At 42.2% G+C, this 25,403-nt stretch overlaps 1 protein-coding gene across 3 annotated transcripts; it reads left to right on the top strand.

Annotated features, from left to right (window-relative positions):
• Nucleotides 1-267: 267 nt before the first annotated feature.
• LOC143289925 (uncharacterized) lies at nucleotides 268-24,873 on the top strand. 3 transcript variants are annotated; one of them, XR_013056297.1, is made up of 9 exons: nucleotides 268-333; nucleotides 6,791-7,338; nucleotides 8,068-8,214; nucleotides 14,368-14,521; nucleotides 17,253-17,418; nucleotides 19,355-19,544; nucleotides 21,884-22,033; nucleotides 23,527-24,470; nucleotides 24,524-24,873. XR_013056297.1 is itself a non-coding variant. In XM_076599170.1 (8 exons), the coding sequence occupies exons 1-8, from the start codon at nucleotides 308-310 to the stop codon at nucleotides 23,700-23,702; spliced, it is 1,557 nt and encodes a 518-aa protein (XP_076455285.1). In that variant the 5' UTR covers nucleotides 268-307; the 3' UTR covers nucleotides 23,703-24,873. The 3 variants fall into 3 exon arrangements, 2 of the variants coding, with proteins under 2 accessions (XP_076455285.1, XP_076455286.1); XM_076599170.1 differs by having other exon boundaries at nucleotides 23,527-24,873; XM_076599171.1 differs by having other exon boundaries at nucleotides 270-393; nucleotides 23,527-24,873.
• The last annotated feature ends 530 nt before the right edge of the window (nucleotides 24,874-25,403 follow it).

Raw genomic sequence — 25,403 nt, forward strand, 5'->3', positions numbered from 1 at the left:
TCCACTGTATTAAGTTCAGTCGCAACAAAAGGCCTCATCTGATAAGTTTATTAAAGTTACTGACAACATATTTGTTGTTGTTATGTTTCCCCTTCGCTTACCATTCAATTTTTTTTTTAAAGCATCTTTGCAAATCAAATTTAAAATGAAAGTAAATATTTGTTGTCTTTCAGTTCCTTTCGTTTTGTATGCACATGAAATGGAAATTAAGGGAACCCGGTAAAAAGACTTCAAGCCTCGTTCTGAAAGTCAGGGAAAGATAAAGCAGAGGAGCTAATTATTTTGCATTTGGCGGTGTGTGTCCGGAATGTGCACGGCCAATGATGATGCGAGGTAGAAGAAAGACTTGGTATAGATAAGGAAATTGGAACAAAGTCCCCATACCTTTAACATGTAAGTAATTGAAAAGGTTGTTCAATTACTCACATTCTAGTCAAAGATTTTGGGTTTTGCATGAAGTGTCACAATATGTCATGTCGCTGTTTTTCATGCCCCGGGGACATTGCATGACTTCTTGTTTGCTTCATTGTGAGGAAGGTGGTAGAGTGGTTCCTATTTTAGCTTCCTAAATTATTGCACTTATTTAAACGAACATTTTTGCGTGTTTTGTAGTGGAGGCATATAAGAAATGACACAACAATGTCCTCTTTTAGCTTCCTGATTTATTGCACCTATTGGTTACATTTTCATGGTTTGTTGGACCTAAAGCGGAAAAAGCGAGCTGGTTGCACGTTAGTTTTGGGCGCTGGGTATCGATCTTCGATCGATGTGTAGCGAACAGCTCGACATCGGTCACGAATAATTAACGGATGTAACGTTCAATTCTCGGTCACTGAAAAGTTTTGCGGACCTTTCTTGATTCTTGAATTTGCTTTCCCTGCTGTCCTGCATGAACTTTTCACTATATAATGGCTGATAGAACCGCGTACAGAAAATCCAACCAGGAATCAAACTCTTGAACCACAGATAGGTCACATTACCCTCAGCACCTCCTCCTGACTATATTTGCCAAATCTCCCATCAAAATTACCAACGAACTCCCACTATTTTTTTTATTTACCGACTAACTCCTACCCAAATTATTGTATATGATGATTACGGATGTGGTTCAATGAGATTTTTGTCTCTATCTCTGTGAAGCACTGAGCTTCGTATTGATCGAAAAATCAACGCCCAGCTACTTTATTAGTTTTGTGTATCCTATTTTAACATCCTAAATTATTGCAGTATTGCTTACATTATCATGGTTTGTGGAATGAAACACACACACACACACACACACACACACACACACACACACACACACACAACAAACAAAAAAACATGGTGGCACACTAGTTTAGGAACTGAATCTGCATGAAATTGACCACTGGGGAGTCCCACGGCCATCTTGGATCTTACACACACGCTTCTAACTTTCAGATAAAAATTTTCTTTTTGGCAGCAGCACATGTCCAAGATAAGAAGAAAAGAACAAACAAATAAAATGAATGGAAAATAAAAAGATTAAGTGGCACCAAATGGATATAGCTCTATACAAATATACAGATTACTGAAATTCACTTGCCTCTCCATTTCAGTCAGCCAAGCCGCATTGCACATCTTCCCAAACCACACACACACACACACACACACACACACACACACCATGTGCACACGCACGCACGCATACACTCTCTCTCTCTCTCTCTGTCTCTCACAAAGTATGCAACTACAACTGCAAAGATCATAAATCATTTAAAAATCAAATATCACCAGACTAAGACTAAGAATTAAACCAAAAAGCAACACTTCTGTAGTAAAATAAGAGGCATCACAGAAGAACAACTTTCATTCATTCATACTAATCAAAAGCCCTAACACAACTTCTCCACCACCCCCACACCCCCATATCCTACACTCCAAGCATCATCGCCCCCCCCCCCCCCCCCCCACACACACACACACACACGCACACCTTTCATCCTTCCATTAAAAAAAAAGATAAAATAAATTTAATTAATTACATTAAGTTAAATTTAAATTAATAAAAACAACAATCCAAAACACCTTACAAAGCACCACCTGAGTTCACTCATAAATGTAACAACCTGTCATAAATGCACCACAAAAGTTTTAAACATATCACAAGTACATAAATAAATAAGTAGGTAATACACACACACACACATGCACATGTTCCCACCCACCTACACACACACAATATATATATATATATATATATATATATATATATATATATATATATACACATATATATGCACACACACACACATACACATGCATATATACACACACATACATACATATATATATATATATATATATATATATATATATATATACACACACGCATATACATACATATACACTCACACACACACACACACACACATTATGTATATACACACACACACACACACACATACATAAACACACACACACATATATATACACACATATATACACAACCATATATATATATATATATACACATACATACATACACATATCACATACACATGCATATACATATATACACATGCAACACACACACAATCAACAGGCTAAAATAGCAAACTGTAAAGCTGCACTTCCGTAGATCAAATTCAGACTCTGGTCAATGAAGTGCCATCATATGCACACACAAAAAGAGAGCAAAAAATTTTTTTTAAAAGAAGCCTGCTGTTTCACATGTTCTGCCTCTATCAATGGCATTTGTTGCTCGAAATATCAGAGAGCCAATCAACTTCGAGAGCACAGATCATGTGACACGCCTCCATTAGTCATATAAACACGGAACTCTCCAGTGGTCTGTTGAGTAAAATAAAGTACAAAATAAGTTGAAAATAGGTAACAACATCTGCTAATGGTAATAATGTGCATCCTTCAGATTTGAAAATGACTATGGCTTCAAATATCAGATGAAAGATTGGTGGCTGTTGGTCTGGAGGTGACTGATGAGGCCAATCCAGGTCCTGAAGGCTTGCCCACATGTGGGACACAAGTGAATGGGTGCTGTCGTGGCAGTGGATGCTGCTCGGGTCTTGCACACAGCACAATTCGTTGCACCTCAGTGATGTGCCTGGCTTCAGCTGCACAGACTCTGTGGTGATATTGCTGCACCAAGCTTGATGGTCCAGAGTAAGTGTCTCCCATGTGTTGATGACAATGTCCAGGTCTTTGAAGGACACTTTGAGGCACTCTTTGAAGCATTTCTTCTGCCCTCCAACTGAGTGCTTGCCATGACACTTCCAAAGTTCTCCCTACAGCAGCTGCTCAGGCAGTTGACTTTCTTGCATTCTGACCATATGACCAGCCCACCTGGCTTGGCCTTTCTGCATGAGGGTTATAATATTGTTTTATACATACACAAAAAAATTGCTGGTAAAATAGGTGCAATAATTCAGGAAGCTAAAAATAGAACCCTACTGTTCAGTGACTGAATCCCCATCAAAACTTAGTAAAATAACATTTAAAATAAGAGTTGAAATCCACTGAAAATGGGTTACAAGTCAACATATGGTAATGTCATTTCATACATACACAAAAATTGCCGGTAAAATAGGTTGCTGAATTAAGGATGCTAATCGACACTTACATCTCAAGCCGCCATGTTTTTGTTTATGTTTTTATGGTTTGCTGGACTAAAAAGGGAAAGAGCAAGATGGCGACATATTATTTACTAAATCCGCACCAAAATTGAGTAAAATAATGTTGAAAACCGTTGAAAATGGATAACAACATCTACTAATGGTAATATCCTTTTATCTATTCTATGCACAAAAATTGCACGTTATATAGGTCCCTGAATCTAGGATGCTAAAATGGGACTTTGAGATGCTTATCAGCCAATACAGTATCTCTATGGGTCTGGGTTTGATTCTTGCTCTTGCCCTTTCTCACAAGTGAAAATGAAATTAAGCGTATAGTTGTTCACATGAGACAATAAACCGAGGTCCTGTGTGCAGTACACACATGGCGCACTGAAAAAGAACCTATGATCATGGTGGCAAAAGTTATGTCCCCTGGCAAAATTCTGTGGAGCATATGTAGTGTAGATTTGTCCGAATGCAGTGTTGCCTTCTTGACAGACTGAAACTGTCATGTAATTCAATATGGTGAAGCGATATCACCAGCCTATTAGTTTTGAGAAGCCTGGTGTACACTGGTTTGCGCAGACCTGGAAAACGGCTATCACTTGTTTGCATGTGCCTGGGTCGATGACAGTGTCTTCCTTACTGTGGACTTAGAACAATAGAAGAATTTCTTAAACAATTGAGATTTAAACAGAGTTATCACCTCAAATACAGTAATCAGTTTCAAGGTGATGGCAACGTCTCCTTTACTGTGGACTTTAAAGAATTTCTGAAACAATCAAGATGAATAAGTAAATTGACATGATTTAAACAGTGTTATTACGTCAAATACAGTTTTCAGTTTATCTCGCTAGTAGAAAGCTTGAGTTTTAATATTAACCCTTTGAGCCCTGACCACCGGTTTACCGGTGGTGGGGAGGGGTGTCATAATGCCTGGCCACCGGTTGGGCGGTGCGTAAACACTTGTGTCGTGTTTTGCTATTGGTTGACTTATATTGAAGAGCCAATCAGAAAAACCGTAATATTCCGACGCCAGCGAATGCAGTACCAACATTGGCGCGCCCCCTCACTGTGTTTTGTGCATATGCTTTGGATAAAAAAGATCGATTTCTACCATGAAGCGTGCAGAGTCTCAACCTGACAGGACTCCTTTGATCAACTGATTCTGCATGCTCAGATTCATTTTCAACATCACTGTCTGTAGCAAAATCATCTGATTCGAATTCCACCTCACTATCAGAGTAATCATTGTCATACTCTGCTTCCGATAAATCATCAAGCATATCAGTTACTTGCTGCGTTGTGTACAGTTGTTTTCTCGCACGTTTTGTCCCTGATTTCTGCCTTGATGGGCCAGGTTGAGACTCTGCATGCTTCAAGTGTTTACGCACCGCTCAGCCGGTGGCCGGGCATTATGTCATTTTTCTCTGCCACTGGTAAAGCGGTGGTCAGGGCTTAATACTAATTATTTGCAAATTTTGGCTCAGGAGCTCAGGCAGAAGGGTTAAAATTGCTCAGGGACTCGGGGCTCAAAGGATTAAGTTTGGTTGTTCAATGGTGGATGCATTTTAGCACTATGAGTAAGTCTACTTTCTTCCAACCAGAACATGCATGATCCGCATATTTTCAACATTTTTTTTCTTCTCTTTTTTATTCCTCATCATTCCTTCACAGGATAAAGTGCATATGATCACAAGTGAGTCTTAAAGGCCTTGCCTTTCTTGTCAAGCTTTAATTTTCTTTCACCACTCAACTCATGAAGCCTTAGTTGATTCACAACAAATGGGATACATGAGGTTTCATAACTGATCTGGCCAAAATGAACATTAATCAAATGTCAGGCAAACCTACCAACATTGTATAATCCAGTTTGCAAAAAAATAGATAGAGCTACTAGATTTGAGCCATCATGCATGTAAAATATGTGTTTTTGTGTAGAACAATGTTTCTGTCCATGATTTAACCAAGAGAAAAAGAACCTAAAGACTGTTACTTGCAAGAAGACCATCAAAACTGAGAATAAACGAACGTACAGTGTGAATTTGTGTGCATGTGTCTAAGCCTGTGTGTAAAATAATACAGTAGCCTCCATTGCTACAACCAGTCACTGTAGAATGAAGTGTCATCAATTGCACAATATGAAGAAAAAAAAAAATATGAAGTAAAAAGTTGAAAAAAGAAGCCTTCCGTTTGGCATGATCTGCCTGTATCACTTTGCATTGTAGCTTGCAATTTTACAGAGTCAGTCAACTTCGAGAACACTGCTCCCTGTGTTTTAATATTTTATTGTTTTATGTCAACGTTTACAAAAGACCTTTGTGCAGTATTTATGCTTTTATACATTTTGATTGACTGACATAGATTTTTTGTCCTTTTGGTAGACAGTGACCCAGAGAAACATAGGTGGCCTAAAATGGCACCTTAATCAGTTAAAAGTTGAAATATGTATGCAAAGCTTTCCATACTGTGTGGGTAGAACATCAGATAGATCAGGAGAAATATCAGCTGATCTGGTACTTTAAAACTTTTATCCTTGGTTATGACTTTTAATCTGTGACTATTTTTCCTTCCTAATTTTGTGATGTTTTTTCTGTGACTTTTTTTGCCTGAGATTTTCCAGCAGTCGTATGCATGAGGTATGGTAACCGCGACATGATCAATACATGTGCATGTGTATGTCAGCGCGTGTGTGTGTCTCAGTCTCTGTCTGAGCATGTGAATTTCGGACAAGAATAAAGGATTTTTTTGATCCAATTGCTCTCTCTCTCTCTCTCTCTCTCTCTCTCTCTCTCTTTGAAAACAAATCAGTATTTATAGCTAATTTATTTGTCAAAATAATAAATCAGTAAAATGTAGGCAAGTGAAATAGAACAGAAAAGGTACTCTGTAAATAATTGTATGGTGAGTGTCTTTCAATTTTTTTTTTTTTTTTTTTTTTTTTTAAAGATAAATCAATTAGATGTTCCAACAAGCCTGGTACCGTCATAGTTCAGTGTGTGTGTGTATATATATATATATATATATATAAATCGATTAGATGTTCCAATAAGCCTGGCACCCTCATAGGTTCAGTATATATATATATATATATATATATATGTGTGTGTGTGTGTGTGTGTGTGTGAATTTCCACCCAGCAGTGTCCAGAACAGCCAAACTGTAAAGAAGCTGTTGTGTGTTTTGTATGACAGGACTTTGGTTTTCAAAAGAGTCCCCATCACTGGCAGTGGTGCTGAAGGCCCATCATCACACAGGGAGGATGAAGGTCATCCAAGCTGGCTGCCAGACACCTCGAAGGGACCCTCCCTGGACCAGCTGCCGACAGAAGTTCTGGACTCAATCATCAGCAAGCTGGATGGCCGCAGTGTGGCTTGTGCCTTGGGGGTAAACAGCCGCTGGCGGGAGATCGTCTACAATCTCAGCAGTGCCTTCAACTTCAATATATGGTTCCGCATTTGCCTGAAAGAGGTGGGCTTGGATGCCATGATCGCTCAGACAGGACTGACCTGGTTGGCCACGAAAGGCAGTTGGAGCAAAGCAAAGCTTGAGGCGGGGAGGTGGGAGTTCTGGCGAGCGCTGTATGCAGCCAATGTTCGTTGTCAGGAAGTGAACATGCTGAGGTGGCGAGTCAGCCATGACCAGTATCTTTTCAAAAGTGAGGGCCGGGATGTGACCGTCCTCACCAGCCATCAGTGCGGCTTGATGCATGTCTGTTCTTCTCCTCAGCTGTGTTGCTGTGGTAAGTCAGTGTTTTGTCCTGGTGGGTGTTCCTGTGGTGATCATTCTGCTGTGTGTGTGTGGGGGGGGGGGGAAGTGTTTCAGTTTGTTTTGGTGTGTGTTCCAGTGGTAAGTACTGAGAGTTTTGATGTGGTGTGTGTTCCTGTGATAGAGGCTGTTGAGCCATGTGGGACTCTAGTTTCTAGTTTCCTTCCACCCACCTCTTCCTGTGTGCTTTCATTGGTTAAGGCATGAACATCCCTGCCTGCTTTCATTGTTAACTTATATAAGTCACAAATGTGGCAGGTGTATATGGCATACTGTGAAACATCTATTGATGTGAAGCAGACAATCTATCAAAGTGAAGCAGACAATGACAAGAGATAGGAGTGGTGTGAGTGGCATACATATACTGTCAAAGTAGAGCAGATATGTGGTGTACAGCAAGGGTGTGTGGCATGTGACAGGGTGTGAAGCATGTGTGTGTGAAAGTGAAGCAGAGGATGATGATGAGAGATAAAAGTGTGGCATGTGACAGGTGTGTGAAGCATGTGTGTGTCAGAATGAAGCAGAGGATGATGATGAGAGATAAAAGTGTGGCATGTGACAGGTGTGTGAAGCATGTGTGTGTCAGAATGAAGCAGAGGATGATGATGAGAGATAAAAGTGTGGCATGTGACAGGTGTGTGAAGCATGTGTGTGTCAAAGTGAAGCACAGGGCAGTGACAGAAGATCTATTATGTGTGTGCAGGAGGTAAAGGAAGAACCATGGTAGGATTCAGAGACGGACACACATCATGTTTCAACATGCTTCCTGGCTTTGGGCGCATCTCACAGCCTAGTCAGGGCTTCCTTAAACACATGAGCAGCTGCTCCTCTGCTGCCTTCCTCACTTTGGGTCAGTGTTGTAGTGTATGTAAAATGTTTGCATTACATTTTGTGACTACAGATTTCACTGTGAAATTCAGGCTGTTCTCCCCAAAAGAGAGCACATCACTACAGTGCTGAGCCATGTTTGTTTGTTTTTTCCCGTGCCTGCAAGTGTATTTGTGTATAGGTGTGATATAATAATGTTTATATAGTTTATGGGACAGGCAGAGGATGCTGCTGGCAGTTTCTAGTCACGACTCTGCATGCAGGCGGCTGTGGGGTGATGGTCATCCGCCACAGGCTGGGGCAGATGCGGTGCCCGTATCCTCCCACAGTGTCAGAGCAGCCCTTTTTATGGATAGCACTGCTCACCCTTCATGGGAAGGGGAGTTAAAAGGATCCCTAAACAAAGCCTGCCTCACCTAGTACCTGGTAGGAAACTGCACCTACTTGGACATCCAACACTAGCGGTAGAAAACAACAGAAGAAAAGAACCAGGAGTCATGCCCTGACTCTGGGTGCCTGGAATGTTCGCACCCTCTTAGACAGAGACTACAGACCATAATGACACACAGCGCTCATTGCCAGAATGCTTGATCGCTACCAGGTGGACATAGCAGCCGTGAGCAAAACCAGGTTTGCTGGTGAAACCCAGCTGGAGGAAGTTGGAGGGGGCTACACCTACTACTGCATTGGGAAACCAGATGGCACCCCAAGAACCTCAGGCGTGGGCTTTGCCATACGAACCAAACTTGCACGACAGCTTGACAGCCTTCCACGTGGGGTAAACGATAGGCTGATGACCCTGTGTCTGAAGCTGTCCAAGGATCGCTTCTCCACAGTCATCAGCTGTTATGCCCCAACGATGACCAACCCTGATGACATCAAAGAAGCTTTCTACGAGGAGCTCAGCCGCACCATTTCAGCGGTAGACAGAAAGGACAGGCTGATCATCCTTGGGGATTTCAATGCCTGCGTCGGCATGGACTTTTCCTTGTGGCCAAAAGTCCTAGGACAGCACAGCACTGGCAAGTGCATCTCCAACAGACAGCATGGACTGACCATCACCAACACCCTCTTCCAACAAGCGGACAAGTACAAGAACACATGGATGCACCCCTGCTCCAAGCAATGGCACATGCTGGATTATGTGATTGGCTGGCAGAGGGCAGAGGTGATGTTTCCATTACACGCTGCATGAGAGCTGTTGGTCGGACCATTGCCTGGTACACAGCAAGATGAACATCAGACTTGCACACAAGCTCCAACCAGCCAGGCAGAAACCCCCTAGGAAGCTGAACATCTACCACCTCCCTATCACCAAGGGCGTGCTGCAGCAGCAAATCCAAGCAGCTCTCCAAGAAATTCCTGCATCGACTGATGTAGAAGAGGTATGGAGCACCTTTAGAGATGCTGTGTACACAGCAGTAGCTGACACACTTGGCTTTGTACAGAGGAGCCTCAAAGACTGGTTTGATGAGAACAACTCTGGAATCTCCAAGCTCCTGAACACACTGCATATACGGCATCAGGATCACATTTCCAATAAAGACTGCTAGAGGAAGGAGAACCAGTTCTTGCAAACCAAGCAACTTGTACAGAAGAGGCTGCGTGAGATGAAGAACGCTTGGTGGGATAGAAAGTCCAAAGAGCTTCAGTCTGCTGCTGATGCTCACGACATGAAAACCTTTCATGATGGTCTCCGAGCTGTGTATGGGCCGAGAGTCACAGGATCAACCCCTGTCCAAGCCTTGGACCAGACCACCCTCCTGACAGACAAGAAAGACATCCTTGCCTGCTGGGCAGAGCACTTCAACACCCTCCTCAACAGGGACTCATCCGTATCTGATGAGGTAATAGCAGCCCTCCCACAGCTACCAGTCAGTGGCTCACTAGCTGCCCCTCCCACCAAGGCAGAGGCCCAGAAGGCCCTGAAGATGACAACGTCAGGAAAAACACCAGGAGCGGATGGAATCCAGACTGACATCTACAAGTATGGAGGCGAGGTGCTGACAGACAAGCTGACCGCCCTGTTCCAGTCTATCTGGGAGAGAGGGGAGGTCTCTCAGGATTTCGAAGATGCTTCAGTTGTCCACATTTACAAACAGAAGGGAGACAAAACATCCTGCGATAACACACGTGGAATCTCTCTCCTCTGCATCGCCGGCAAGATCTTCGCGCGCAGAACAAGGAGCTCCACATGGTCTTTGTAGACCTGACTAAGGCCTTCGACACGGTGAACAGCCGTGGTCTGGAAGATCCTCCTAAAGTTCGGCTGCCCAGAGAGCCTAATCCAGCTGATTGCGTCATTCCACGATGGCATGCAGGTGAGACTACAGGAAAATACTGACATGTCGGATCCGTTCCCTGTGGTAAATGGAGTGAAGCAGGGCTGCGTCCTGGCACCCACACTGTTCTCCATTCTCTTCTCTGCCATGCTGATTGACCCCTTCCAAGATTGTGACCGGGGCATCTACATCCAGTTTCGCACAGTTAGTCGACAAGTTTTGCTACCTGGGCAGCACCCTATGCAGCAGCGGAGCCCTTGATGCAGAAGTGACGCTGCGCATCTCCAAGGCCAGCTCCGACTTTGGCGGACTCAACAACAGGCTGTGGAACAACAAAGACATCAGGCTCAGCACCAAGATAAAAACCTACAGAGCTGTTGTGCTGACCACCTTGTTGTACTGCTGTGAAACATGGACGACGTATCGCTGTCACTTTCAACAACTTGAGCAGTTTCACCAGAGATGCCTACAAAAGATCCTCGGCATAAAGTGGCAAGACAGGGTCTCCAACAGGGCAGGGCTCAACTTCTGGAGACGTTTTCCCTTGCAACACCTGTGGGAAGTGCTGCGCATCCAGAATTGGCCTCTTCTCCCATATGAGGACACACACCGACATATAAGCCTGCCTGCCTACTCATCCGTCGAACTGACGGGAGACTGCATCACAGTAACTGCTTTTTGAATCTATGAATAAATGTAATATGATACAATGTTTGTATCTGTGATACAGTAACTGCATCTGTGATACGGTAACTGCTGTTTGTATCTATGAATAAATGTAATATAATGTTTGTATCTGTGAATAAATGTAATATAATATAATGTTTGTATCTGTAATACAGTAACTGCTGTTTGTATCTATGAATAGGAATGATATAATGATATAGTTTGAATATCTGAATAGATATGATGTAATATTTATTATAATTTTTGTATCCACAATATGTAATATTAATGTTTGTATGCATGATACAGTAACCACTGTGTATATCTGTGAATAAGTGTGATATGATAGCCACTATCCCCAGTTTCTGTCTTTTGCAGTCCTAAATATACTATAAAGTTTTTTTGTTGTTTTTTTTATTCCCTTTGTGGTAAGGTTGTGTGTCGGGTATGGTAGTGTTCAGGTGAAAGATATTTTGTATAACTGAGTACATGTCAAAGATTGTGCCAAAACTCTTTCACATAAATAGTAATTTAAAAGGATTGTAGGCTTTCTGGCCTAATCAGGGCTAATGATTTGTTATAACTAAAAAAAAATATAATCTTACTGTAGGTACCAGCAACCTTTAAAAAAAATTCCTGTTAAAACAACATTTAAAGAAGTTTAGATTAAAACTATAAGTCAAAACAAACATTCCAACACAAAATTTATGTTTCTATGTTATTAGAACCAAAGTTACAGTCTATTGAAGTTCATTAAAATTGAGCCTTTTTGCACGTCATTTTGAGCTCTTGGACAAATCTCCAATTTTACAGCATCACTGCATGTATACTAAACAACAGAGACAGAGAAATGAAGGAAAATGATATTTTGTTTATAGTAAAGATCTTAAGATGGCTAATTTTTTTCCAGCTATATTACCTGATCGTTTTCTTGATATTTAGCTATAAAATTCAGTTGGTTTTTTTGTGCAAATTCTCACACAGCAAAATTTGTCAAAATATCAACAGGTGCAGTTTCTTCATTTATCAAGCTATTTTTGTGAAATAAAGTGATTTGTATTCACCTGAGCAAGGCCTTTAAAATGGGGAACAGCAATAATTCAATTTGAAGAAATTTGTTTTAGATCTATTTCATAATAAAAATTAATATCCATTAGAAACTAAGATTTTAGTTTTAACATCAAATTCTTCTCTTTTCTTTTAGCTGGACAGACACACATGCACAAATACACATCACTATTCTCTTTCTCTCTGACAGACACACACACACACTACCATGACTTATTATTAAAAGTCACATTATGCAAATTTTTTTCTTTCTGTTTCTTTCTTTACTTCTTTTTTCTTTAAAAAAAAAAAAAATGTTATCAAGTTACAGGAATGATGATGTTCTGGAAAAATGGAAATTTTTGTGTGTGATAATTTGTGTTTTGTAAATAAAAGTGAAACCGCTACTATAGAATATATCTGCTGATTAATTTCATTTCAACAAACAGCAGCTTAACATATTTATCATTAATTCTATCATGAAAATAAGAAAAAAACGATCGTCACTTCAGTTAGATTCGAAACGAGGTGTGGGAGTATGGGATATCCCCAGTGGTCGAGCACTTTCGTGCACTCATTTATGAAAAATACCCCCTCTTAAATGTTTATCGACGATATAATCAACAGTGTGATAGTAAAATCAAACGAACTCTAAAGGTTTCAGAACCAACTAAGATCATTGTTGAAGTTCAGCTCAGCTTCTACTGCGATTTCGGAATCCGAATGATGCACAACTGCTCTTTCGACTCGGAGCTTGTCTGCACCAGTAATAGTATGTGGTAGTTGTGTATACCTTTTGAAAGGAAATTTAAAAAGCTTCTCTTTAATATCCGTAAATACTGTTGTATTTATTACCAATTTTGCGAATTTTAAAGTTAAGCGAATATTGTTTTTTTACGTGCTATATTCACAGTTGTGGTTTTGCAAGCTGAACTGATATTCACCGGAAAGATGAGGTTCAGACAAACACAGCTGTACTAAAAATAGCTCTGTAGATCAAATGGGACAGGCAAGCCAAGCGAAGAAAAGAGAGACGCGAAAATCAGTTGACGCAATCTGTGTCGGAGCGGTCGATCGGCCATGCTGTGCAAGAAGCCTTTCGACTGCCCCCGATTTTTGCTCTTTTATTCAACAAAGATAAAATACACATGAAAAACATAAAACAGCATTGGAAAGAGGAGAAAGTGAACTTTATTTCCATATAATACGTATCTTTATTTTTTAATCATCACTCAAGTTACATGCTTGGGGAAAATGGGCAAAATCGACATTTTTCAGTCTTAGTTTCAGTTTAACAAGTGAGGCTACCGGTACCTACTTACTGTATTTTGATAAAATAAAAACTTTTAACCCTGCATTAGAAAGTGCTCATGATTTAAAAAATTGATGAGAAATTATGCTTGCTCCCTGCAAAGGGAGCTAAATCACTTGTGACTGACTAACCTGAAGATTGTAGCCAACCCGGCTGTGGGAGTTCCATGCTTTTTGTGGCAAAAGGTTGTTGTTTTTTAAATTGTATCATTGAGGCTTATGATTTGATGAAGCTTGAAAATCACCGTTTGGAAAGAAGGATTTAAACTAAGGCTTAATCATTTTCCTGAAAAGTTAGATATTGTATTTCTCTTTTTGTCACAAAAGATTTCTCTGTGTGAAATTCGGGCTGCTCTCCCCGGGGAGAGCGTGTCGCTACACTGAGAGTGCAACCCATTTTTTTGTATATTTCCTGCATGCAGTTTTATTTGTTTTTCCTATCAAAGTGGATATTTCTACAGAATTTTGCCAGGAACAACCCTATTGTTGCTGTGGATTCTTTTATGTGCGCTAAGTGCATGCTGCACACGGGACCTCGGTTTATTGTCTCATCTGAATGACTAGCGTCCAAACCACCACTCAAGGTCTAGTGGAGGGGGAGAAAATATTGGCAGCTGAGCCGTTAATCGAATCAGCGTGCCCAGATTATCTCACTTAATGGAGGACACGTTACCTCTAGGCTATCTGTATCACTCCACTTGTCATGAATTTGATATTGAGACAAAATTGTGAAAGTGTCCTGATACTGAATGGAAAGACAAACATGAACCTTCCTATGCTTTGCCGACTTGAGGTCAGGTGGGTTTGTCGTGCTTTTGATGGTCTGATACATGCATTATGTCTCTCAGTCTGGGTGGGTGACCTTGCAGGTGGTGGTTGCCCCGGGTTCAGCGATGATGCGTCCTCTGTGGAAATGGTGGTGGTGTCCAGCTCTCCCAGCGGTGACTTGATGGTGACGGACATGGACAGCTTCCTCAGCTACCCCCTGCTGGAGGACCACCGACAGAGGGTCCACTGCCTCAGGTGAGTGGCGTACTGCTGGACACACCTGTGACCACGGACACTGGAGCGTTGTTTATCTTTTTTGTATTTTTCTTTTTTTTTTTTTCTTTTGCTGTTTTTGTTCTTCTTGTTGTTGGTTAATTGGTTCAAATTAAGATACTTGTAGGCAGAGATAACAGTGCATCGTTGTGTTATTGTTGGTTAGTTGGTTCAAATTAACATATTTGTACTACAGAGATAACAATGCATCATTTTGTTGTTGTTGTTGGTTCAAATTAACATATTTGTACTACAGAGATAACAGTGCATCATTTTGTCGGTCGGTTAGTTGGTTCAAATTAACATACTTGTAGGCAGAGATAACAGTGCATCAGTTTGTTGGTTGGTTAGTTGGTTCAAATTAACATATTTGTACTACAGAGATAACAGTGCATCATTTTGTCGGTCGGTTAGTTGGTTCAAATTAACATATTTGTAGGCAGAGATAACAGTGCATCAGTTTGTTGTTGCTGTTAGTTGGTTCAAATTAACATATTTGTACTACAGAGATAACAGTGCATCATTTTGTTGTTGTTGTTGTTGGTTCAAATTAACATACTTGTAGGCAGAGATAACAGTGCATCATTTTGTTGTTGCTGTTAGTTGGTTCAAATTAACATATTTGTAGACAGAGATAACAGTGAATCATTTTGTTGTTGTTGTTGGTTCAGATTAACATACTTGTAGGCAGAGATAACAGTGCACCATTTTGTTGTTGCTGGTTAGTTGGTTCAGATTAACATATTTGTACTACAGAGATAACAGTGCATCATTTTGTTGTTGTTGTTGTTGGTTCAAATTAACATATTTGTACTACAGAGATAACAGTGCATCATTTTGTCGGTCGGTTAGTTGGTTCAAATTAACATACTTGTAGGCAGAGATAACAGTGCATCAGTTTGTTGGTTGGTTAGTTGGTTCAAATTAACATATTTGTACTACAGAGATAACAGTGCATCATTTTGTCGGTCGGTTAGTTGGTTCAAATTAACATATTTGTAGACAGAGATAACAGTGAATCATTTTGTTGTTGTTGTTGGTTCAGATTAACATACTTGTAGGCAGAGATAACAGTGCACCATTTTGTTGTTGCTGGTTAGTTGGTTCAGATTAACATATTTGTACTACAGAGATAACAGTGCATCATTTTGTCGGTCGGTTAGTTGGTTCAAATTAACATACTTGTAGGCAGAGATAACAGTGCACCATTTTTTTGTTGTTATTGGTTAGTTGGTTCAAATTAACATACTTGTAGACAGAGATAACAGTGCATCAGTTTGTTGTTGCTGTTAGTTGGTTCAAATTAACATATTTGTAGGCAGAGATAACAGTGCATCATTTTGTTGGTTGGTCAGTTGGTTCAAATTAACATATTTGTAGGCAGAGATAACAGTGCGTCATTTTGTTGGTCGGTTAGTTGGTTCAAATTAACATACTTGTAGGCAGAGATAACAGTGCATTATTTTGTTGTTGTTATTGGTTAGTTGGTTCAAATTAACATATTTGTAGGCAGAGATAACAGTGCGTCATTTTGTTGGTCGGTTAGTTGGTTCAAATTAAAATACTTGTAGGCAGAGATAACTGCATCATTTTGTTGTTGTTATTGATTAGTTGGTTCAAATTAACATACTTGTAGGCAGAGATAACAGTGCATCATTTTCTCTTGTTTGTTTGTTTGTTTATTTGTTGTCACTGTTTTTTGTTTGTTTGTTTTTTGTTGTTGTTTTTTTTTTGTTGTTTTTTTTTGTGGGTTTTTTGTGGGTTTTTTGTTGCTTTTTTTTTTGGTGTGTGTGAGGGGATGGGGGAAGGGTTGGTTGGTTGAAATTAACATTCTTGTAAGCAGAGATAACAGTGCATCATTTTGTCTGTTTGTTGTTAGGTATTTTTTTATAAGTTTTTTTGGTAGGTTTGTTTCTTTTAAGTCAGTTGGTGAATTAACACGCTCGTAGACAAGGATAACTTTTTGTCGTGTTTTGTGTGTAAATTTGTTTTTCTTTTTTTTTTCTTTTTTCTTTTTTTTTGTGGTTGGTTGGTTTGAATGAACACACTCTGTCTTAGCCACAGATAATGGTGCATCATATGATTTTGTTTTTTTGTTTGTTTTTTCTTGGCTGGTTAGTTTGAATTTTCGTTTTTAAAACTTTTTTTTCGGAACATTGTATGATGTGCTAAGTTGCTTTTGAAGGAAGAGTTTTCTCTCTGGGTGTGTGTGTGTGTGTGTGTGTGTGTGTGTTGTTGTTGTTGTTGTTTTTATATGTGTTTGTGTGTATGTGTTTACATGTATAGAAATAGACAGTGAAGAAAGTTATTTGTTTATGACTGTTGTTTACATGTGTGGACATAGACAGTGAAGAAAGATGTTTGCTTATGACTGTTGTTTACATGTGTAGAGATAGACAGTGAAGAAAGTTGTTTGTTTATGACTGTTGTTTACATGTGTGGACATAGACAGTGAAGAAAGGTGTTTGGTTATGACTGTTGTTTACATGTGTGGACATAGACAGTGAAGAAAGGTGTTTGGTTATGACAGTGAAGAAAGTTGTTTGTTTATTACTGTTGTTTACATGTGTGGACATAGACAGTGAAGAAAGGTGTTTGGTTATGACTGTTGTTTATATATGTGGACATAGACAGTGAAGAAAGGTGTTCGTTTATGACTGTTGTTTTACATGTGTGGACCCGGACAGTGGAGCAAAGCCTTGGTGTGTTTCAGCTCACTTGGGCCATACTTTGCCATTGGCAGTAATCACAGTCAGTTGGAGGGGGTGGTGGTGTATCAGCTGACAAAGAAACAGGGCAGTTACCGTGCTCAGCCTGTGCTGAGACTGCTGGGCAGTCTACACTCTGACATGCAGACTGTGGCGCTTGCCTACAACAAGGTACCTTTATTTCTTTTCTTTATTTTTGCAACCACTGCCTACGTTCTGCTTCACTGTCCACTGTTGGGCTCCTTTTGTTCAGTGTGGGTGATAGTGTGTGACAGTGTGGGTGGTAGTGTGTGTCAGTGTGGGTGGTAGTGTGGGTGACAGTGTGGTAGTGTGGGTGACAGTGTGGTAGTGTGGGTGACAGTGTGGGTGATAGTTTGGTAGTGTGGTGACAGTGTGAGTGGTAGTGTGGGTGGTAGTGTGGGTGACAGTGTGGTAGTGTGGGTGACAGTGTGGGTGATAGTGTGGTAGTGTGGGTGACAGTGTGGGTGGTAGTGTGGGTGATAGTGTGGTAGTGTGGGTGACAGTGTGGTAGTGTGGGTGATAGTGTGGGTGACAGTGTGGGTGATAGTATGGTAGTGTGGGTGACAGTGTGGGTGATAGTGTGGTAGTGTGGGTGACAGTGTGGGTGTCTTGTCAGTTGTTCTCTGAGCATGGCAGTGTCAGTCATGTGGCCATCACTTCCAGTGAAAACTTACAGCATTGTTGAAGACCTGGAAATGACGCTGATTTCTTGTCTGCACACAACCTGTTTAGCAGGACATGCAGAGTACAGAATACTTCATTATCTCAAGAAGAGAAATTCAGGTGTGGTGTGTGCTACACAAACAGTGCACAAGAATCACAGTCATTCAATATTAATACATAAAAGACATAAAGATTAATTCAATGCTTAATCCATTCAGTGCTAACAAGACGACAGTTGACGTCCTACACAAAATGTTGCCACAATGCCTGTAAGACATTCACTGATGTCCTGCATCAGTTCTGATGTTTCCTTCATCAGGGTTTGGTCCAGTTGACACAAACAGACCCTGAACGGTTAGTTTAATGTGTATGGATTATAAACATATTATTAGATTAGCTTACATCAGGTGGATGACTCCTTTCTTCTTGATATATGTTTTGCTAACTGGACTACGTTGAGCGTGCATGTAAAGTGGATTTACATCATATGCAAAACGGCGTTGGAAACTTTGTCCGGCAAAGACAATGGCCCTTGTCAGCGGATTTACACGACGTTGTAGGCTGTGCAGATGTATGTGTTAGCTAGTAATGATGAGAAATGTATCTTGTCTGATAACCGTTTGAACTTGAAGGTGATGACAATGACAGTGACGAAACTGACAGAAATATTTGACGAAACTGACAGAAATATTTGACACTTTGTCCAGTCCATCTATCCAGATCAGGCATCAAGGTCATCTGGCAGGAACTGGACAACAGCCAGCGATCCATGATTGTTTTGTCAGGTGGTAGCAGGTGATCAGAATGACGGTGTCTTAACATCTGTTGTGTGTTTTGTCAGGTGATCAGAATGACGGTGTCTTAACATCTGTTGTGTGTTTTGTCAGGTGATCAGAATGACGGTGTCTTAACATCTGTTGTGTGTTTTGTCAGGTGATCAGAATGACGGTGTCTTAACATCTGTTGTGTGTTTTGTCAGGTGATCAGAATGACGGTGTCTTAACATCTGTTGTGTGTTTTGTCAGGTGGTAGCTGGTGATCAGAATGACGGTGTCTTAACATCTGTTGTGTGTTTTGTCAGGTGATCAGAATGATGGTGTCTTAACATCTGTTGTGTGTTTTGTCAGGTGATCAGAATGACGGTGTCTTAACATCTGTTGTGTTTTTTGTCAGGTGATCAGAATGAAGGTGTCTTAACATCTGTTGTGTGTTTTGTCAGGTGAACAGAATGACGGTGTCTTAACATCTGTTGTATGTTTTGTCAGGTGGTAGCTGGTGAACAGAATGACAGTGTCTTAACATCTGTTGTGTGTTTTGTCAGGTGATCAGAATGACGGTGTCTTAACATCTGTTGTGTGTTTTGTCAGGTGGTGGCTGGTGATCAGAATGAAGGTGTCTTAACATCTGTTGTGTGTTTTGTCAGGTGGTAGCAGGTGATCAGAAGGGCAACCTGTACTTGTGGCAGTTCCCACCACTGTGTGGGGATGAGGAGGAGGGGAAGGGAGGGAGGGAACCACAGGTGGTGGGGGCCCCAAGCAACAAATCGCTGATGAGGAGCGGCATCGCTCAGCTTCTCCTGCACCAGGGCTTTGTGGTGGTCCTTTCCAAACCAGGTCAGTCCTGTCTCTCCTCTGTGTGTCTTCTGTGTGTGTGTCCACTGTGTTTGTATCCACTGTGTGCGTGTGTCCACTGTGTGTGTGTGTGTGTGTGTGTCCACTGTGTGTGTGTCCACTGTGTGTGCGTGTGTCCACTGTGTGTGTGTGTGTGTGTCCGCTGTTTGTGTGTGTGTGTGTGTCCACTGTGTGTGTGTATCCACTGTGTGTGTGTGTGTGTGTGTGTCCACTGTGTGTGTGTGTCCACTGTGTGTGTGTGTGTATCCACTGTGTGTGTGTGTGTGTCCACTGTGTGTGTGCGTGTGTATCCACTGTGTGTGTGTGTGTGTCCACTGTTTGTGTGTGTGTGTCCACTGCGTGTGTGTGTGTGTATCCACTGTGTGTGTGTGTGTGTGTGTGTGTCCACTGTGTGTGTGTGTCCATTGTGTGTGTGTGTGTCCACTGTGTGTGTGTGTCCACTGTGTGTGTCCACTGTGTGTGTGTCCACTGTGTATGTGTGTCCACTGTGTATGTGTGTCCACTGCGTGTGTGTGTGTGTGTGTTCTGAGTATGTGCCCACTGTGTGTGTGTGTTGTGTGTATGTGCCCACTGTGTGTGTGTGTTGTGTGTATGTGCCCACTGTGTGTGTGTGTGTTGTGTGTATGTGTCCACTGTGTGTGTGTTATATGTATGTGCCCACTGTGTGTGTTTGTGTGTGTTGTGTGTGTGTGCCCAGTGTGTGTGTGTGTGTGTTTGTGCCCACTGTGTGTGTGTTGTGTGTGTGTGTGCCCACTGTGTGTGTGTGTTGTGTGTATGTGCCCACTGTGTGTGTGTGTTGTGTTTGTGCCCACTGTGTGTGTGTGTGTGTTGTGTGTATGTGACCACTGTGTGTGTGTGTTGTGTGTATGTGCCCGCTGTGTGTGTGTGTTCTGTGTATGTGTCCACTGTGTGTGTGTGTGTGTTGTGTGTGTGTGCCCACTGTGGGTGTGTGTTGTGTGTATGTGTCCACTGTGTGTGTGTTATATGTATGTGCCCACTGTGTGTGTGTGTTCTGTGTATGTGTCCTCTGTGTGTGTATGTTGTGTATATGTGCCCACTGTGTGTGTATGTTGTGTATATGTGCCCACTGTGTGTGTGTGTTGTGTTTGTGCCCACTTTGTTTGTGTGTTGTGTTTGTGCCCACTGTGTGTGTGTGTGTTGTGTGTATGTGTCCACTGTGTGTGTGTGTTGTGTGTATGTGCCCACTGTGTGTGTGTTGTGTGTATGTGCCCGCTGTGTGTGTGTGTTGTGTGTATGTGCCCGCTGTGTGTGTGTGTTCTGTGTATCTGTGTGTGTGTGTGTGTGTGTGTGTCCTGTTGGTCTGTGTCCATTGTGTGTGTGTGTGTTTGTGTGTGTGTCCTGTTGGTCTATGTCCACTGTGTGTGTGTGTGTTTGTGTGTGTGTGTTGTGTCTGTGCCTACTGTTTGTAAGTGTGTGTCCTGTTGGTATGTGTCTACTGTGTGTGTGTGTGTGTGTGTTGTGTCTGTGCCCACTGTTTGTAAGTGTGTGTGTGTGTGTGTGTCCTGTTGATCTGTGTCCTCTGTGTGTGTGCTCGTGTGTGTGTTCTGTGTGTGTGTGAGTGTGTGTACTGTGTCTGTGCCCATTTATTCCCCCGTTTTTTGTTGTTGTTTTTTTGTTTTTTGTTTTTTCTCAAGGCCTGACTAAGCGCGTTGGGTTACGCTGCTGGTCAGGCATCTGCTTGGCAGATGTGGTGTAACGTATATGGTTTGTCCGAACGCAGTGACGCCTCCTTGAGCTACTGAAACTGAAACTGAAACTGTGCCCACTGTTTGTGTGTGTGTGTGTGTGTCCTGTCTGTGTCCACTGTGTGTGTGTGTCCTCTGTGTTGTATAACACAGTGTCCTCAGTGTGTGTGTGTGTTCTGTGTGTGTGTGTGTGTGTGTGTATGTCCTCGATTCTGTGGGGCTAAGACCCCTGTGAAAGTTCCCCCTGCTATTACAAATCTCTTTTTTTCAGAAATGAAAACATACTTGCAAAGATCAATGGCACCCAAGCTGTCAGTGGACTCAATGTGCACTTCGTGTACGTTGGAAAATGGCTGAAGTAAACTGGCAATGCAGATTACTTCCCCTTAATTGCAAGGTTACTGTCAACAGCAACATATTTTAATTATCAAATAAGATTCTGTTTGTTGACAGGTTTATAATATATAATTTGTTTTTAGTCTTCCCTGCTCAAAAGGGGAATTTTGTCAACAAAAGTCAAGGCTTGTTCTGATTTCATGGGTGCACTGAAAATGTTTTCAGTATTGTATGAGAAAATTTCCACAACGCTTGTGTATGATATTTTGGGTGTGGCAGGGCATCCGAGAATTTCGTGGATTGACACCAAGAAATGGGAGATGAGGTTCAGCATGTGTGGGAAAGATATATGTGCTGTTGCGCCGACCTGCTACAACCCCATCAGTCTGGCTGCATGCGGCTGTCTGCTGGCTGTCGGGCTTCAGTCAGGTGAGCTGCTTACAGTAGGTTATATCCAGTACATGTCACAGCTATCACCAGTCTGGACGGTACAGTCATCATTCACATGTCAGTCTGGACAGTACAGTCATCATTCACATGTCAGCAGTCTGGACAGTACAGTCTTCATTCACATGTCAGTCTGGACAGTACAGTCATCATTCACATGTCAGCAGTCTGGACAGTACAGTCGTCATTCACATGTCAGCAGTCTGGACAGTACAGTCTTCATTCACATGTCAGTCTGGACAGTACAGTCATCATTCACATGTCAGCAGTCTGGACAGTACAGTCGTCATTCACGTGTCAGTCTGGACGGTACAGTCATCATTCACATGTCAGTCTGGACGGTACAGTCATCATTCACATGTCAGCAGTCTGGACGGTACAGTTGTCATTCACATGTCAGCAGTCTGGACAGTACAGTCATCATTCACATGTCAGCAGTCTGGACAGTACAGTCATCATTCACATGTCAGTCTGGACAGTACAGTCATCATTCACATGTCAGCAGTCAGGACAGTACAGTCTTCATTCACATGTCAGTCTGGACAGTACAGTCATCATTCACATGTCAGCAGTCTGGACAGTACATTCATCATTCACATGTCAGTCTGGACAGTACAGTCATCATTCACATGTCAGCAGTCTGGACAGTACAGTCATCATTCACATGTCAGCAGTCTGGACAGTACATTCATCATTCACATGTCAGTCTGGACAGTACATTCATCATTCACATGTCAGTCTGGACAGTACAGTCATCATTCACATGTCAGCAGTCTGGACATACAGTCTTCATTCACATGTCAGTCTGGACAGTACAATCATCATTCACATGTCAGCAGTCGGGACAGTACAGTCATCATTCACATGTCAGCAGTCTGGAATGTACAATCATCATTCACATGTCAGTCTGAACAATAGTCATCATTCACATGTCATCAGTCTGGTCAGTACATTCATCATTCACATGTCAGTCTGGACAATACAGTCATCATTCACATGTCAGTCTGGACAGTACAGTCGTCATTCACATGTCAGTCTGGTCAATTCAGTCATCATTCACATGTCAGCAGTCTGGACATACAGTCTTCATTCACATGTCAGTCTGGACAGTACAGTCATCATTCACATGTCAGCAGTCGGGACATACAGTCTTCATTCACATGTCAGTCTGGACAGTACAATCATCATTCACATGTCAGCAGTCGGGACAGTACAGTCATCATTCACATGTCAGCAGTCTGGAATGTACAATCATCATTCACATGTCAGTCTGAACAATAGTCATCATTCACATGTCATCAGTCTGGTCAGTACATTCATCATTCACATGTCAGTCTGGACAATACAGTCATCATTCACATGTCAGTCTGGACAGTACAGTCGTCATTCACATGTCAGTCTGGACAATTCAGTCATCATTCACATGTCAGTCTGGGCAACACAGTCATTACAGCACTCTGTGTGTGTGTGTGCAGGGATGGTTCTGGTATTTAACATGGCTTCAGAGAAGCAGCCTCCTGGAAACATTGTCCACAAGATCAACAGCGAGCTGAGGAATCTGGTGACCTTAAACTTCACCCACGGCCCTTGGGGGCCAACTCTTGTGATTGGTGGTGACGGCCTCGCTCTGTGCCAGATCTTAAAGAACTAGGCGTTTGATTACGGAAGGTGTGACGGGATAGTCCACAGGTGTGACAGTGGAGAGATTGAAAGGTGTGACAATGGGGACATCGGTAGGTAACAGTGGAGACACTGACAGGTGTGACAGGTGATAGTGCTGATATTGACAGGTGTGGCAGATGACAGTGGAGATGTTGACAGGTGATAGTGGTGACAATGACAGTTGCAGCATGAGAAAGTGCTGACATTGACAGGTGTGACAGGTGATAGTGGTGACATTGACAGGTGTGACAGGTGATAGTGGAGACATTGACAGGTGTGACAGGTGATAGTGGTGACATTGAGAGATGTGGCGTGTGATGGTGGTGACATTGACAGGTGTGACAGGTGATAATGTTGACATTGACAGTTGTGGCAGGTGATAGTGGTGACAGGTGACAGTGGAGACATTGACAGTTGTGGCAGGTGATAGTGGTGACAGTGATAGGTGACAGTGGTGATATTGACAGGCGTGACAGGTACCAGTGGAGATGGTGGCAGGTGATAGTGCTGTCATTGACAGGTGTGACAGGTGATAGTGCTGACATAGACAGGTGTGGCAGGTGATACTGGTGACATAGACAGGTGACAGGTGATGTTGGTGACATAGACAGTTGTGACAGGTGATGTTGGTGACATAGACAGTTGTGACAGGTGATATTGGTGACATAGATAGGTGTAACAGGTGATACTGGTGACAGTAACAGGTGATAGTGGTGATATTGACAGGTGACAGTGGAGACATTGACAGGTGTGACAGGTGATAGTGGTGACATAGACAGGTGTGGCAGGTAATATTGGTGACAGTGACAGGTGATAGTGGTGACATAGACAGATGTGACAGAGGTGCCATTGTGACAGGTGACAGTGGAGACATTGACATTTATGATGGGTTATATTGACGGATGTGATGGGTGACAGTGACAGGTGTCACAGTGGTGACATTGACAGGTGTGATAGGTGACATTGACAGGAGACAGTGGTGACATTGACAGGTGATAGTGGTGACATTGACAGGTGTGACATTGACAGGTGATAGTGGTGACATTGACAGGTATGATGGGTGACACTGAAAGGTGACAGTGGTGACACTGGAGACATTGACTGTGAAGACATTGACAGGTGTGACAGAGGTGACGCTGACATATATGATGGGTAACATTAACCATTGTTATGGGTGACATTGACAGGTGTGACAGGGGACAGTGGTGACACTGACATGTATGATGGGTGACATTGGCCTTCGTGATGGGTGACATTGACAGGTGTGACAGGGGACAGTGGTGACATTGACATATGTGATGGGTGACATTGACCAGTGTGATGGGTGACACTGACAGGTGTGACAGGGGACAGTGGTGACACTGATATAGGTGATGGGTGACATTGATCAGTGTGATAGGTGACATTGACCAGTGTGACAGGGGACAGTGGTGACATTGACATGTATGATGGGTGACATTGACAGGTGTGACAGGGGACAGTGGTGACACTGACATGTATGATGGGTGACGTTGACAGGTGTGACAGGGGACAGTGGTGACACTGACATGTATGATGGGTGACATTGACAGGTGTGACAGGGGACAGTGGTGACACTGACATGTATGATGGGTGACGTTGACCATTGGGATGGGTGACATGGATAGTGGTGACACTGACAGGTGATAGCCCCTATGACAACAGTCTGAGA

The sequence above is a fragment of the Babylonia areolata genome, chromosome 14, assembly GCF_041734735.1.
Source record: "Babylonia areolata isolate BAREFJ2019XMU chromosome 14, ASM4173473v1, whole genome shotgun sequence".
Taxonomy (NCBI): Eukaryota; Metazoa; Mollusca; class Gastropoda; order Neogastropoda; family Buccinidae; genus Babylonia; species Babylonia areolata.

Coding starts and splice junctions, on each gene's coding strand:
- LOC143289925 (XM_076599170.1), top strand. CDS start 308: ATGTGCACGGCCAATGATGATGCGAG. Junction 334..6,790: donor ACGGCCAATGATGATGCGAG/GTAGAAGAAAGA, acceptor TTTGTATGACAG/GACTTTGGTTTTCAAAAGAG. Junction 19,545..21,883: donor GGTGGTCCTTTCCAAACCAG/GTCAGTCCTGTC, acceptor TGGGTGTGGCAG/GGCATCCGAGAATTTCGTGG.